The 15,455-nt window shown below is 51.7% G+C and overlaps 2 protein-coding genes across 2 annotated transcripts; one reads left to right on the top strand and one right to left on the bottom strand.

The window, feature by feature from the left end:
• Nucleotides 1-418: 418 nt before the first annotated feature.
• Nucleotides 419-10,468, bottom strand: BO97DRAFT_7350 (membrane morphogenesis protein VPS13). Its single transcript, XM_025701030.1, has 5 exons — nt 10,387-10,468; nt 2,750-10,274; nt 1,075-2,698; nt 609-1,025; nt 419-554 (listed from the first exon to the last, which is right to left on the bottom strand). Exons 2-5 carry the CDS (start codon nt 10,178-10,180, stop codon nt 514-516), a joined length of 9,513 nt encoding a protein of 3,170 aa, XP_025556660.1. The 5' UTR covers nt 10,181-10,274; nt 10,387-10,468; the 3' UTR covers nt 419-513.
• A 627-nt stretch (nt 10,469-11,095) lies between these two features.
• Nucleotides 11,096-12,851, top strand: BO97DRAFT_380928 (DUF3429 domain-containing protein). The gene is made up of 5 exons (XM_025693228.1): nt 11,096-11,261; nt 11,354-11,588; nt 11,650-11,697; nt 11,810-12,034; nt 12,149-12,851. The coding sequence occupies exons 2-5, from the start codon at nt 11,370-11,372 to the stop codon at nt 12,569-12,571; spliced, it is 915 nt and encodes a 304-aa protein (XP_025556659.1). The 5' UTR covers nt 11,096-11,261; nt 11,354-11,369; the 3' UTR covers nt 12,572-12,851.
• The last annotated feature ends 2,604 nt before the right edge of the window (nt 12,852-15,455 follow it).

The following is a 15,455-nucleotide window of genomic DNA, read 5'->3' as shown; positions in this document are numbered from 1 at the left end:
GGGGTAGCTCTCGTTGACTAGGAGTCTGTATCAATTTACCACAGTGGAGTCCAAGGATCCACAGAACAGAGTTTCTGTCAGTAGAAGAGGTGGGGAGGTGAGACATTCACACCCCGCCATCCCAATTGGTAAAGCAGGGAGAGTGAATCATGAGGGTATAGTATACACCTGCATTAGAAGAACATTGGAGTGCCAGGGGTAAGATGACCAGTCGCAGTCATAGTTACAACAGCATAACATTAGGGGAAAAATGATATATATACTCGCTGAATCTGCAGGAACACGGAAACAACAATCATCCAAACCAGCTTCCAATTGCATCATGTCGCTCCGTCTGTACCTCCGCCAAAATCCATCCTGTTCAGGTCCAGCTTGGCGTAGCTAGCTTGGAAGCCTCATAAGCATTCTTTGCTGAAACGATCCATGCATACATGTTGTACAATCATTGCCTCCAAAACACTACCCCTGCCCTTCAGTAGGATATCTCATTAAGGCTTCCGAGGGTGGTTGGTCCTAGGCACGTGCATTATACTTCTCATTAAAAGCATTAACAGCTAAATGGCACAATCAGTCTTGTATACAACAAATGGAATAAGAAGAATACTCACCAACAGCAATCTGTCGGTACAACCAATTCCTCGAGCTCTCATCCTGCACTGGGATGAATGGCCCATTAGCACCCCCCTTGAGAGTGATGCTCATTCCCGTTCGCTCCTTAGATATGGTCTGGATGTCCTTCAAGCGCATGTCCCATTCTGTGCGAAGCTTCTTCGTGCGCACGAGGATGATTCGATCGTAGGTCAACATGACCAGCATGTCTCGACCCGGGAGCTCAAGATGCGCAATGTAGTCCTCGTTAAAATATTTGCCGTCATCGGCCGTCTTGAGCCAGAATTGTCCGAGTGCTTCGCGTTGCGAGTACGGCCGAACGATACCGTCGGTGCCGATGAAGCGGGTCAGACGTACACGATCGAGGCCCTCCGCGTCGAAAACAGTGGTGGTGTTACGCACGCCTTCAGCGAGATCTAGATAACGGTCAGTGTAAATTCATATTTGGCTGAAGGGCATACGCACTTGAGGCAAGATCGAAGGCGCCAATGGCGGGTTTCGTCGCAAGACCCAGGACACCCTTTCCGACACCTTTGAAAAAGCCTTGGATGCCTTCCTTTTCAGCACCCTGGAGGGGGTGGCGGGCGAGTCCTCCGATGCCACTTGCGAGACTAGTTGCGAAGGCATTTCCCCCAGCAGTGATGCCATACAGAGCGTGCTTCGGTCGGTTCCGCGACTTGGACATTCGTCGCTGGTCTTGGAACTCTTTGTCTAGGGTGGCAGCGGCCAGACCCTTGGACATACTTCCGGTGAGCTTGGCCATGCTGTCAGAGAATCCAAAAACGGACTTTTTCACGAAACTGGTCGCCCCCTTCGCGATGCCGATACCAAGCTCTTGTGGCCGATCAGTCATGACAAGACCCTGGTAAGGCTCATAGAAGATAGCAGCGACACCGGAGCTGACGTTGTTGAACAAACCGACAGGATTACCCAAGAAATCAGCCGACCCCAAGACAACGTGCACTTGTCGCAAGAACTCCTGGGTGTAATGTCTCTGGATATTGCTGACAAGAACATCAAGAGAGACACGAGCGTTCTCTAGCATGAGCGCATTGAGCCGAATGGGTGCATCGTTCACATTGCCCATCGACATGGTCATGACATGAACGAAGAACATCAGGGGGTTCGACGGCTGCAAGGTGTCCTCCGCATTCACACGCTCGGTACGCATAAAGGAGATATCGAGTTGCATGGGCTGCAGGTGAAGTAGCTCAAAGTAGACGTCTGAGACAGTACCCTCAGTCTGCGGTTCTGGGATATTCAAATCCTCGTCACAGAGCTTTCCCTCGTGTTCCTCAGACCACGATGCACCGGGTACCTTGACGAAGTCCAACATCGCAAAAATGAAGTCCTCGTCAAGCTCCAGTGTCATCTGCTGTAAGAGAACTGTGGCGTACTTGATGTAGAGAACACCATAAGAATCGTCCTTCACCCGAGTCACCATTGTGTGGAAGATTGGATGTGCTTCCATTTCCTTGCCAGTCTTTGGAACCACACTGGGGTAGAGCAAGATTGGGAAGATGCCGCCATATAATTGGTTGTCAATCTGTATCCATTTGATGGTGGTATTCAAGGTCTGGTAGATTCTTGATTCCCTGAATTTGATGTCAATCTCACGGAATGTCAGATATAGCAACTCCTTGAGATTTTGATTGATCAGAGAGATGCCGATTCCTCCAAGGCGGAGCTGAGCCTTAAAGTTGACATCCGAATCAAGCTCTTTGACCTCGAAACCAGCGCTTAAGCTGCTCTGCGAGGCTTGTCCCCTGTCTTTCTGCTTGTACATACTCTTGGATTGCTTGAAGTTGGACAACATCAAGGTTTGAGTCGGCCCATCGGCAACGATATTGATATCAACAATTTTCTGGGTCTCACCGTACTGAGTAGGCGGGATTCTCATAGGTATCAAATTGCCAATCTCTGCAAGCCTGACATGTCTTTCTTTGCCCTTGCATGCCAGAACAAGAGATTTGTTCTTAGTGGCTGGGTAATCCCAAGCGTAAGGCATGATACTTCGGGGGGGAAGTCGATAGCGGATCGGTCGCCAGCCATTTGTTCTGTCTTCCTCATCCTCTTCGACGTTCGGATTCTAAAAAGTAATCAGTCAACGACTTCTTCACATCTTGGCGAAAGTACTCACAGCTTGGTAGAAAATAAATTCCATATCACTCTCATTCCGCATGGAGAACGGCCAGTTCCGAGTTTCGAAGCTAAAATGGAGGAAGAGCGTTGCGCCTTCCATGACCACATCAACTTTGATGAGTCTCTGACGTTGTTGCGCTTTGGCCAATTTGACATGCACCGTCCCAATATCTGCGATGTTGAACGGAGAAGACCACTGGTTATTAACGCCAGGGAAGCACAGGCAAAGCTGTTTCTCAGCGACTTGGCGTAAGAAATGGAGAGGTACAAGCTCGCCACTCTTGATGTTGAGCACACTGGAAGAACCGGGCTCTCGGACCAAGATGTCCTCGCTCAACTTGTTCTTCAGAACGAATCGAGGTGCGATAGTCACGACTTTGGTCATCTTGTATTTGCCCTCGCCCTCAGCAACGGAGACACCCGAATGGAACTCACTTCTGCCCTGCTGATCTGGGAGAATAACCTCAAAAGTGCTTCCAATGGCCTCGAAACTCTGGGGCTTACTCCAAGCAGAGTCTCCTATTCTCAGCATAGACCGGTTCTTCTGATCATCAGTATGGTAGGAATACATGTATGGGAGCGTACGCCCCCCATTCCGGGGATCAGCCCTCAATCCTTGCCCCGCAGCCGAGCGGGCTGATTGTAGGAAGGCCTTGCTTTGGATCTCCATGGGCAGACCAGTCTTGTTCAGAATGAGGTATGGGCTGTAGACAGAGACCTTAAAGGCCCCACCACTGTCAGGGACTCTGAAGTAGTGGAGTTTCAATCGCAACTGAATGCCTCGCTCATCCTTCAGAGACAAGGTATGCTCTCTCTTGAAATCTTGAGAATTACCATTGATGATCGCAAAGTCACTCTGCTTGAATACCGTGTCCTCCAGGTCCACGCTGAGTAGCAACAGGTGGGAAAGTTCAACAACGTGGACCGGGCTGACACCTCCCTTGCGCAGGAAGTTCGTCCAGTCCTTTCTTGTGTTCTTGTCGTAAATCCGATACTTGAAATCATACGGAAGAAGATTCTGGATCTCAACAGGCGCAAAGATCTTGATCCTCATGTAAGGATAGACGCCCGTGAGAGAGTCCCGCTCGTTGTAACTGGCGTGCATCTGGAAATAGAAGGGAGGGGACTGTTGCCCGCCTTCACTTAGGCACTTGATTGTCCGAGTGGGGCGACGTAGCATGTCTTTCCAGTGCAGTTGCTCATTAGACCAATCGTACCCGAATCCTTGGTCAGGACGGATGACGAGGGAGTGCATGTAAGCTGCTCCAACAGGTGCAGGCCGTGATTCTCCGGGAAGGATCTTCTCGATCTTCAGCAAGTGACCTTCTTGAGGATTGAAAACGCCCAATTCCACAGGAATCTGCGTGCTGTTCTCGACTACCAGCGGCGAGCGGAAGGTGATATACTTCACATTGTCCGCACCTAATTTGACCTCGACCAGAAGTCGATGAAGAATGCCGTCCTTCTTGGGTTTCAGACTGTACAGAATTTCACCTTCTCTGACAACTGGGATCCGGTTCACGCTGTCGAAGCCACTCCCTTCGAGCTTGATGCCGACAAGCCCGGCATGTCCCTCGGGTGCGAGTGTCTCACGCATCGAAGTCGAGTCCTCGAATCGCCAAGGGTACTCCTCGCCGTCGGCTAGTCTGGCAGCCGGTCCATCTTCATCTGCACCGATATCGGCCCAGACGTGCAGGTCGAAACCCGTGTAGTTGCGGATTCGGTAAGGTGCATCTGCCCCTCTTGGCTTGGAAAGAACATCCTCGTCCGTGGACAGGAACTGGAAAGACTTCGAGGCCAGCGCAATCGTGGCGGATGTCAGAGTGAGCTCCATCGTCTTGTGAGAATAGGCGTCTATAGAGAAGATCTCCGGATCGACCTCCCTAGCCACGTGGAATCCCAGTTGCCATGGTTCAATAAGAGGCTCCCATGCAGACTTTGAGAAGTTGTACACATTGACGAAAGTTTCAAAGCTAGTATCGGCATTCAGCGTCGTAGACCAGTCGCGGACATCGACATTGAACTTCTTAACACTCCAATCGAGCAATGGAAGATCATGAAGATCGCCGATAAGAATAACTCTCAGCCCATCGACCTGAGCATTCAACTCTTCACGCTTGAGAATAGCCGAGCGTCCTAGGCTTGAAATCCGAGCTGATTGTTCTGCAGCCGCACTCGATTGGCGTCGGGTTCTCGGGGCCATAGCTGACGAGGATTGTCTGCCAGTCGATTGCCGCCTAGATGACTTCGGCTTAATACTCTTCGCTTCTGGTAAGCTCTTCACTTCGCCGGTCTCAACTGGTTGTGTCCTTTGAGCCCTCATTTCAGAAGCCTTGTTCACAATTTGGATCGCCATCAAGATGTCTCGAAGAGAAAGACGCAGAACCAGAGGTTCTATGTGGGCATTGATGGAGGTGAGGGAGGAGCCCTTCTCTTGCCCACGACTGTCCACTGACACCTCTAAAGTGAAATCGTCCAGGATCCGAAGCCTACTAGTTTCGAATTTGTCCATGCGACAGAGGAACATGCCAACTTTGCTAATCTGCAGTGTCGAAACGTTCTGATGAGAGAACAATAGCTGCTTAGTCCCCAAGACAATAGCTTCAGTATGTGCGATAGCGGGATTAGCAATCGTAATCACTTGAGCATCAACCAGATTCACCCTAAAAGATACAGTCATTTGTTCTGCAGAAGCAGCAGGTGGCGCGTCTTCATTTGACAGGGCATTCAACGAAGCATCGTCACTTTCGGCAGTGCTGGACCGAGGCTCTGACTCTTCAAGAGTCTCGTCGCTCTCTTCTTCAACCACTGGTTCTTCCGAGGCAAAAGCTGAATTTGCGAACGACTGTAAAGCAGATAGGTAGTCCAAAGCCAGTATGATACGCGGGCTGTCAATTGTAAGCATGGCAATGAGGTGCTTCTGCGGGCCCGGAGACATGGAGACGCTGGCCATAAATTGCTGCTGAACGTCGTTGTTGATCAAGGACATGATCTTCCTGAATTTATTCGTGTCCTGGTTGCGGCTATCCCGGATGGAGAGGGAGTGAATCAGAAGCTCGGACTCCAAGGAGCCATCCGTCAGCATACGCATTTTGACTTTCGTGTCATTGAGTGAGAACTTGGATAGGCTAGAGTCCTCCAAGCGACCGACTGGCGCATCATCGGCAGCTAAGATAAGCTCGAGCCCAACACTGTCCACCTTGAAGACCATGTCCAGTCGAACCCATGTTTCTTGCTTGACATCTTCCAAGGATGTTCGCTCCCGTGAAAGACTTCGCTCAATCGCCTTGGACTCGGCCTCCCTGGAGGGCTCTGTTACTGACGAAGGAAGAGCTTCCAGGGCTTCGAGCTCTTGTTGTTCACTATCGGTAGCGAAGGCATTGGGAACCGTCTTGGACAAATCCAACAAGAACTTGAATTGCTTCTGCGAAATTCGAAGATTAATCGGGGACATGGACCCTTCTACCTCGATATCTGGACGCGGGTTATCTTGCTGATGTTCGAGATAGCAAATACTGAAATCAAGATTGACTTTCTGTATCATCTCAAGCTCCTCTACAGTATCTGCATCGTAATGGAACTTGGAAGTCAAACGGATGTTGCGAATACCAGAAGAGATCAGATTTACAGCAGGGCTGTCCTTAGCGTCATCAAGAGGAACGAAAGTGTTTTTGGCGTATATTTCACCCAGGTGAGCTGTAATCGTGTCATGCACACCACTTTCTGTCAGAGAGCTTGGGAAGACCAGAATGGGCGTCATAACAACCACATCGAATCGCATCCGGGAGGCATTCTCTTGAAGCTGGTTAGCCTGATTCGCTGCAGCTTGCCGGGCGGCATTGAAGATGGCCTGCATCTTGCCAAACTTCACGAGGAAGTTGATGATTTTGCGGTAGGGCTCTTCTACGAAATTGATCTTCATCGAGCCTGACCTCAGGAAAACCTCAGAATCATAACCGGGATAATCTGCACTTCCTGGATCAAACGTCTCGTATTTGAAGTCGGCAAAATTGTCACCCTCAATGGTGAGAAGTCTGCGAAGATCTGAGCTCTCTGATGCACCTGTGTTGACATCGTCGATGAGAGTCAGGCTTCCAATTCGCGACTGGATCAACATCGCGCGACCCACAAGATTGATTCCGACATCGGCTGTATTGAGACTGAGCGTAGCAAGCCTGACGCCATCGTTGTTGAGAATAAGGGCAATACTCTTCATATTGGCTTTGATGCGAATCTTGCCAGTCTGTTGAGATTGCTCGTTTGCGGCTATGGCGTCTTGATTACTATCATCCGCCTGGGTTACCTGGTTGTTTGCTTGGTCCGGACTTGTGAAAGTGAGGAGGATAAAGTCCAGGAGCGTCAGGAGCGTCTTCCTAGTCACGATGAGATTGATGGTCGATACGGATGTGTCAAGGTTCATTGCCACGCCTTCATATGTGGAATGAAACTCGGGAGAGTCAGGATTCACTTTGACGAACTTGAGGTGGAAGAGATCTTTGTTCTCGTCGGCATCGAAGCCCTTGGAAGATATTATTCTCTTAAACTCCGGTACTGGATTCTCTTCAATGTAGTCGTCTACACTCAAGGACTTCAAAACAACCTCTGCGACCATATCGAAAGGTCTCATGTAGAAATCCAGAGCAAAGCCTTCGGCTACCAGTTCAACGAGCAGGTGGTCACGAAGCTGATCATTCGGGTCGGAGCGGAATAATGAGCCTCGTAAACAGCCTACAGTGAACTTGAATTCAAAATCGCGTCGATGGATATTCATGGGCTTATCGATGCTCTTCTGCATGTTTTCGTCATCCGACTCATCGTCCGACTCATCAACGACGGGAAGCTCCCTAAGGTTGGACGGCTGGAAAGAAGCCGACCTAGGCCTGTCGGCAGTCGCAGGCGCCTCTGTTGCTCTCTCTTCCGGCTTCTTCGAGTCACTGCCATCACTGAAGCGTGGAATGGCGATATCAATGAGTTTCATCAAGCCCTTATATTTCTTGTCCGACATCGAAGCGTGTAGCTCGGGGAGATGACCAGATATACGAGTCCTCGTGAGTTCAGTGACCTTGGGTACAATGCACATCTCCAGAACGAAGTCTACATTGATGCGGTCAATAATGTGTAAATTGCGCGACTCGACATCAGAGCTAAGCTGTGACTTTGTGATCTCGATACCGGGACCGATGAGGACCTGAGTTGAATCAAGCTTGAGCAAGAATCGGTCATAGAGCAGATGCTCGAGCTCCTTGTAGTCGCCCTCCTCATACTGCCGTTTTTGTTTCGATTGAAGGTCTTTCATAGTCTGTCTGTCGACTAACTCGCTATTGACACTGATATGACCGGCGTCCAGAATCAGACAAAGTGAGCTCTCTTGTGTGATACTTTCCGGGACGATGATCAAAGGCGCATGAATATCGAACTGTGCGTCGACTTTCTTGTGCTCCTCCAAGGCAAATTCAAGGCCGGCTCGCGTTTGCTGCCGAATCCCCTCGACGGTAGCACCTGCGGTGTCGAGAAGAGCCCCGATGGACTCCATATGTCGCTCTGGCGGCTCGAAGAACTTGACTATTTCAACGATGAACGTAGGATTGTAGATGACTTCGATACTCTTCATCTTGACTTTGACCACTGAGTCTGCGTCACTCTCGAGAGGATTCTTCTCAAGCTGCAGATGGAACAAGCTGTCCTGGTATGCAGAGATGTCGTCGTCGGCCTCAGAGTCGAGCTCCTCATCGCCTGAGGCTTGGGACAGACGGTGCTTGGGTTCGGGGAGGGAGTCCTTGACCTTAACGATTTGCGGGAAAAGACTCCCTGGAGTCGTCCCGTCATACACCCTCAGTCCACCGAGGTTGACATCAATGAAGAAAGAGTCAGGACGTTGTAGAGCCTTGGCTCGGAAATTGTCAAACACCATTTTCATGACTTCATCCGCCCTCCCGTGAGGATCGCGCTTCATTGTGAAGCTTCCAGCTTTCAGGCCGGCGTTGACCTGGAGCTTGACCCATTCTCGCGGGACATCGACACTTTCCGCAATCGCCTTCTTCTCGTCCCAGTCAATAGCATTGTACAGCTCCTGCCGTTGCTCTTCAGTCATGGCAGTTTCCTCCGACTCTTCCTTCTTTGTACCCCAGAACCATTCACCCCAGGTCTGTTGTTGCGCCGGTTTCTTGACGCCGACGTTCTCTTTCCGCAGCTGGTTCCTTGCTAGTGACCGCCAGAAGCGGATGTCCTCGTAACTCAGCTTGCGCTGAAGGTGATCGAACTTCTCTTCGTCGAATCCGGTGAGCGTTCCTTCTCGCTTCTGTTTCTTGAACAGGTCGATGTAGGCGATGCGATCGTCCCTTCGCTCCTTTTGATAAGCCCAAGTCCATCGCCTATTACGATCATGGATCTTGCTGAGTACGGCCTCTCCAGCAAATCTCAGCCATGCCCTGGGGTCCTCCTTGGGCCGACACTTGGGCTGCAATTTCTTGTATTCTTGATGGCGGATGAAGTAATGGAACAAATCCACAAGCATCAGACCATCACGGTATTGATGGTCGTCCAGGACGAAGCTGAGCTCATCGAATAGAAGCCTAGCCTTGAGAGACGGCCGGTCATGCTTGCCCGATTTGTCCAGCTCCAAACCTGCACGGCCACTGACTGGGCGCAGCATGAACTGGGCACTGTCTTGATTATCGATACCAGCCCTTAACTTGTCAAGCAGCTCCGCATGCCCAATGCCTTGAGCTTCTGCGCCCACGTCCGAACCCCGTCCTGTGCCCAAGAGTTCTGCATCGGTATTCCAATAGACAGCCAGAGCGCCCAAGATGGCCAGTTTGTGCGTGGTGCCGGAAGTGGACTGGATGAAGGTAGGGTTCCACTCGGAGTCGGTACTGACGGCACTTAATTCCTTCAGTGTCACGCCAACAGCAAAAGGGTGGGACGGCGAAGCGATCGAGTCCTCGTAGCGGAAGTGGACGTTCTTGATAGAAATCTGGAGGTTGTCGACGACAGCGGTCACCAGACTCTGGGTGAAACTCTGGTTCCGGCGCTGCTCCTCCTGGCTCATTCCTTCGATGTTGCGTTCTTTCAGCATTTCCGCACTCTCAATCTTGTCCATTTTGAGAGCATGCGCTCGCCTCTCTTCCTCCTCTGGGTCGTAGTCTGCGTCCTCCTTGGGAGCTGCGAGGAGGAAAACATCCTGGATGTCGACCCGGACGGGTTTGCCTCGGAGATTCGACCAGGGGATGGATAACGTGAGCTGTCCGACATGGCCTTCGACGACGTTGAGGGGGAGGTGTAATTGATCGAGAGCTTCCCGTCGGAGTTCTAGATTATGGAGTTTCACGTCGCCAGACCAGATACCGATGTTGAGTTGCTTAGCATCAAAGTTTTTGACGTAGATCCCCAGAAAGCGGTTGAGTAGGTTGGCAACCAGTCCCTCCAACATGATCGCGGGGTATGGCCGTGACCCGGGCCTGGGGAGGAGTTACTGGCAGCTATGGAGGATGGGAGATAAGGTGGAAACGGTGGGTGAAAACGGCCTGAAAATGTATCCCACCGGTCAGTAGAGTGACGGAACCATCAGATAAGATTATCGGTATCATGGAGGGGCAGTAGGGAACGTTCGAAAACATCGAGGAGCAGTGAGCTTACTTTAGAGCGCGAGCTTTAGTTGCACTCGCTAGCTGTTGAGGATAGAGCCATGCAGGTCGAAGCTGGAGGTGCACACGATACCGTTGCCGGTGAGCTAAGAAGAAGATAAAAGATAAGTTCGCCGGAACGTGCGTAGAGGGACGGGTGCGGAGAGGACTAGGGAAACCGGGCGCAGACCACCAAAGATCGGTGCCCTTTGAGCAAAGTAGAGGGACAGGGGAAAGAGGCAGTGAATAGAGGGGAAGCTCAAGGTTGGGTATCAACTTACCAGAAGCGACTTACCAATTGCGACTGATTGAATGAGAGGATGGATTGCCAGGACTGGTAGAGCAATAAGGCAGTCGTCGCAGACTGGAGTGTACTGGCTGTACCTGGGGAAAGCATGAACCAGACCAACGATAATAATAATAATAATAGGGGGAGGGGGAACTTGCGTTGAGTAGTTGTGACGCGCGGGCACAGCAAGTGACGTCGGTGCTCTGTCTTTTCCCGGCCATCGTTTCTGGCCCGTACCGCCCCAGCCCAGCCCAGCATCCATCCATGATCCATGATTGGGAAAAAGAACTGATCGAATCCGGTCTAGCGTTCTAGGGCTACAGCCCTGCTGCTGAATCAGCCTCGTGGCCCGCTGGTCCAATCGTGCCTGAGGCAAAGAATATGACATCCTGCGGGGTTGGAGTCTATGGTACACCCGAACTTCGACGTTACCGCACCTCAGTCTAATATCACCTCATTCATTCGTGATCTCCAGGCTCAATTGCTCCCCTCCGGCCATTCCACTCCACTCTCACGAGTTAATCTCGAACCAAAATCCGGGTGAACACCCTCTTCTCCGCTCATACACTTCTTTTCCCTTCTTCTTCTAGCTCAATTGGGTGCGTGAGCTTCTACCCCGTGCTGGATACCTGTCTATCCGAGCTTTCCAACCTCCACTTTTGCTAACCGGCGGATATCGGGAAAAATTTAGCTGTCTCGCAACGACAATGCTGTACAGAACTACTGCTGCCCGCTCTGTGCTCAGAGCTCTCCAGAGCTCCAACGCCTCGGTCGCTCGCTCGGCCCTGTCCAACAATGTCTTCAAGGCTCCGTTGACCTCTTCCGCTCGTTTCCCCGTTCGCCCGACCACCACCCCCAACCTCGCTCTGGCTATTCGCAAGCCTGTCACCACCGCCCTTGTCCGCCATGCTTCCACCGCCCACAAGGTGAGAGACTTGTTGAACGAGCCGACACGAATGCCGTTCAATTGCTGACTGGGCTCTACAGGAGGGTGAGGAGGACACCGACATGATGGCCGGTATGAAGGCCGAGGCTGTATGTTGCTTCCCCCATATATCCCCATTTGCATCCAATCCGAGCTCCTCCGCGGGGCCGAACATATCGGGCTCACAGCGCGCTAACCTCAATTGCCATTGCCTACGCACAGAAAGTGATCAAGGACACCTTCAGCCTGGCGTCCGTCCCCAAGGAGGCTCTCTACCTCGGAATGGCCGGTGTCATCCCCTACCTTGCTACCTCCCTTGAGACCGTCTACCTCTCCTGGGAGATCAAGACCGCCGCCGTTGCCGGTGATGGTCTGCTCTTCTCTGGCCAGAGCGCCGAGTTGCTGTTGCACTTGCTCGAGCCCGTCCAGGTCGGCTACGGAGCTGTCGTAAGTAAACCCAAACCCGATACACATGAACTTAATCCCTCCCCCCCTCCTTCTCGTTCCTCTTCAGCCTTCTATCAGACAAGCACCAAGCTAAAACCCGTTGAATCCCACTAGATCCTCTCCTTCCTCGGCGCCGTGCACTGGGGTCTCGAGTGGGCCGGTTACGGCGGCAAGTACGGCTACAGACGCTACGCGGCGGGTATTGTCGCGCCGGCCGTGGCCTGGCCGACTCTGCTGCTCCCCGTGGAGTACGCTCTGATCTCGCAATTCCTCGCCTTCACCTTCCTGTACTACAACGACGCCCGTGCCGCCGCCGCCGGCCGCGCCCCGGCCTGGTACGGCATGTACCGCTTCGTGCTGACCTTCATCGTCGGAGCCAGCATCGTCGCCAGCCTGATCGGCCGCGAGCAGATCTCCGGTACCCTCACCGGCGAGCACACCATCAAGGACAAGATCAACGCCCTGATCTTCCTGCAGAAGAAGGAGAAGGAGGAGGCCGAGGCCCGCAAGCGTGCCGAGCTCGAGGACGCTGAGTAAATAATTTCCTCTCAAATGTATAACCTAGCTCCCTAAAGGCCGAGTGAGGGCGCGTTGTTTTTCTCAAGCCTGGTGTTTGACTTTCCCGAACGAAACAAAAGAGAAAGCCCGGTAGCAGGAGCTTGTGACAGTAGTGTTGGGGTGATGTATTGATCTTCGATTTTGATATTGTCCACATCTTGGTCGACTCTGTCGTTTGTTGTAGATTACAATGCGAGATTTCCACCATCCCCTTCCCAGCAGGAGGATGCTGGGGGTTTTTTACATTTGTCATCAAACCAAATGACCCCAGCCTCCAGTCAAAGAGCACATAGTATAGTGTAGTAGGTCCTGTCCTGCACTACGTGTCGGCGCAAAAGGCGTAGGTACTAGGTAGAGAACGCCAACGAAGCAATTCACCGCCCGAAGAGCCTCTACCGCTTCCCTTGAGGTAAAAACCAAAGCGAAGCTCTTCAACGAACGCACCCATCGGAAACCAGACCGGCGGAACCACGGTCATCTGACCCCCGTTCTCAATGGACGACAGACAAGAACCGCCGAACGTATACCAGAAACCAGCAACCCCCAGAAAAACTGGTGACCGCCCCAATATATACTATACAATACGTAAGGTCTAAGATCTCGCCCCTCGCCTGGAAACCTAGGTAAGTCCCAGCCCAGGACACCCGAATACCCGGTTTAGTCGACCTACCGATAGGCATGAGTAAAAGTAAACGCAAGTCGTCAGGTGACGGACACCGGCAGCCACAGGCTACAGCAGCATATGCATAAATAGAATTAGGCTTGAGAACTCAGAAACTGAGAACGGGAAAGTTGTGGGGCCCAACCACAGAAGCAAAAACCACAGGTGCATCGCCGCTGCCGCCGCCTTCTTCCCGGCAAGGGGATTGGATGTGTGGAATGGCGGGTGAAGATTGAAGAATTCCCAGGTCCGGAGAGGGCTGGGGGGAGAAAAGAGGGAAGGTTAGCCGGGGGGCAACACCCCGGGGGGTTTTCAGGGTTTGCTTTGCTTTTGTCTGGCCCATGTCGTTATCGCTGCGCCGATGGATGAGAGCATGTGCGTGCGTTGTCAACCACCACTACATCCTCCACTCCTTCCCCGATACAGAGGATTGGGTGGGAGATGGTGATCACTAATGACTATTGGAGGTCGAAGGAGAATTCGATAGCTGATACGAGTACTATGTAGAAACAAACAATTTTAGTCTACCTGCACATGGTGGTGCTTTCTGCAGATCCAGACCAGTCCCTCTTCAATGACGAATTCGGGTGAAACAGGTTTCCGAGTTCGATTTCTCGACGGCGACGACAACGAGGTAGAGGCTTAGTCTGGGGATTATGGTAGCATTCAACAGAGCATTTCACTTGATTGGTGGTAGTGGTTCCGGGGTAAAGCCTGAGTCAATGTGATACTTATAGAGGAGTTGAGGTACTTGGATCTGGCATAGTAGGACAGGTATGTCGATGCAGCAGCCTCTGTCAGTCATCATCACTATGCACATAAGCACAAGTGGTTGTGTCCCTATACAACTCCTTTGCATCATTGGAGATCTTACGCTTGGCACACGTTTGGGGGGCCTGACTAAATGACCCGAGTGATTGAGGTCATACCGAGTTGGGAATGCTATCATTCCCGTCTCGAACCTGTTGATCTTCCCTTCGGGGGAGCCACAACGGTCCCTGGCGGGTGTTCGTATACCGGATCAGGGATAGAAGGGGAGGGGACTGGGGCCGATCAATCGTCGTGGGCCTTGGAGCAGGTGTCGTTCGTTCATTGAAGGTGCCAGATCAGTTCTTGCTTCACTCCCTCACTCACACAGGGTCGTGTCTGCTTGTTGCATGAATCAATTGGGTGCCATCCATTTGGGGGTGTGTTCTGGTGAAGTTCTGGTCGAAGACGTCACCACCCGTTGTTGGGCTGGGGCCGTGGAGCCAACTACATACATCATTGTGGATGAGAAGGGCTGCAGAAAACTGCGCAGGCACTGGTAGGGCAGATGCGAAACAAACGGCCAACGACTGGTACTGTCAAATGAGTAGTCGTTTCCCAAAAACACACGATGTTGAAGACTTGAGTGCTTATCAAGAAATGCAATTCTCGACTCCGGAGGATGGAGGCTAGCCGGAGGGCAAGCCAGTGCCAGTGGCCGGGACAATTCGATCCCGTGGCTTCCGTGGCTTCCCCCAAGACAGCTAGCCGCCCCCTTAAGCCACGCCGAACCGATTTCCGGTTTGCAACAATTTCTCCGTAAATCAGAAGGCCGAACGAGCTCGTCTTCATCTGTTTATCTCCATAGCTTAGATGGGCACCAGAGTAACACGCTAAAGCACCTAAGCCAGGAAGTATACCGGTCGACGCTTTCTAGTCAGGGCCGACAAGTAAGTTGACTAAAAGCCATTCAAGCTCAACATGGTATTGTTCTATGCGCATTCATCAATTCTTTATGTGCAGATGTATCAAACGAACTACCGCTAAACAGTGCTGTACCACAGTGTCAATACACACGCCCCTATGGAACAATTGATATTGACCGTAAAGGGAAACAGCAGAGAACCCCAAGAAACCGGAGATAATCCTCGAGGCGTTCAAGTGATCAAGAAAAAAATATTAAAAAGTTGAGCCAGGGGTAAAAAAGACCCGGTCTAGAATCCGGGTTTGGCCAACGCGTGCGTGAAAAATAAACTAGTTGCTAGTAGGAGAAAATTGGACATTGTCATGTGCTCGATCGACAGGAATCTAGTCAAACCGAAGGACTTCCACGGCGGTGCCGGAGGGACACCCGCAGAGCCCCTCTTTTTGCGTGCTTGCTTGCCATGGGACCATAACGAGTACATCTCTTTCATCGTGAAGGGGGGAGATCGGACGGATAGATTGACACCTTCC

Source organism: Aspergillus homomorphus, assembly GCF_003184865.1.
Source record: "Aspergillus homomorphus CBS 101889 unplaced genomic scaffold BO97scaffold_1, whole genome shotgun sequence".
Taxonomy (NCBI): Eukaryota; Fungi; Ascomycota; class Eurotiomycetes; order Eurotiales; family Aspergillaceae; genus Aspergillus; species Aspergillus homomorphus.
Note: the sequence above shows the minus strand (reverse complement) of the source record. Positions and strands in the feature narration are given on the sequence as shown.

Excerpts from the sequence above, each read along its gene's own strand:
- BO97DRAFT_7350 (XM_025701030.1), bottom strand. The coding sequence starts at position 10,180 with ATGTTGGAGGGACTGGTTGCCAACCTACTCAACCGCTTTCTGGGGATC. Across the intron at positions 1,026-1,074 it reads CGCCTTCGATCTTGCCTCAA|ATCTCGCTGAAGGCGTGCGT; the intron begins GTGCGTATGCCC and ends ACCGTTATCTAG. Across the intron at positions 555-608 it reads GTACCGACAGATTGCTGTTG|CTGTTAATGCTTTTAATGAG; the intron begins GTGAGTATTCTT and ends TGTGCCATTTAG.
- BO97DRAFT_380928 (XM_025693228.1), top strand. The coding sequence starts at position 11,370 with ATGCTGTACAGAACTACTGCTGCCCGCTCTGTGCTCAGAGCTCTCCAG. Across the intron at positions 11,589-11,649 it reads ATGCTTCCACCGCCCACAAG|GAGGGTGAGGAGGACACCGA; the intron begins GTGAGAGACTTG and ends TGGGCTCTACAG. Across the intron at positions 12,035-12,148 it reads AGGTCGGCTACGGAGCTGTC|ATCCTCTCCTTCCTCGGCGC; the intron begins GTAAGTAAACCC and ends GAATCCCACTAG.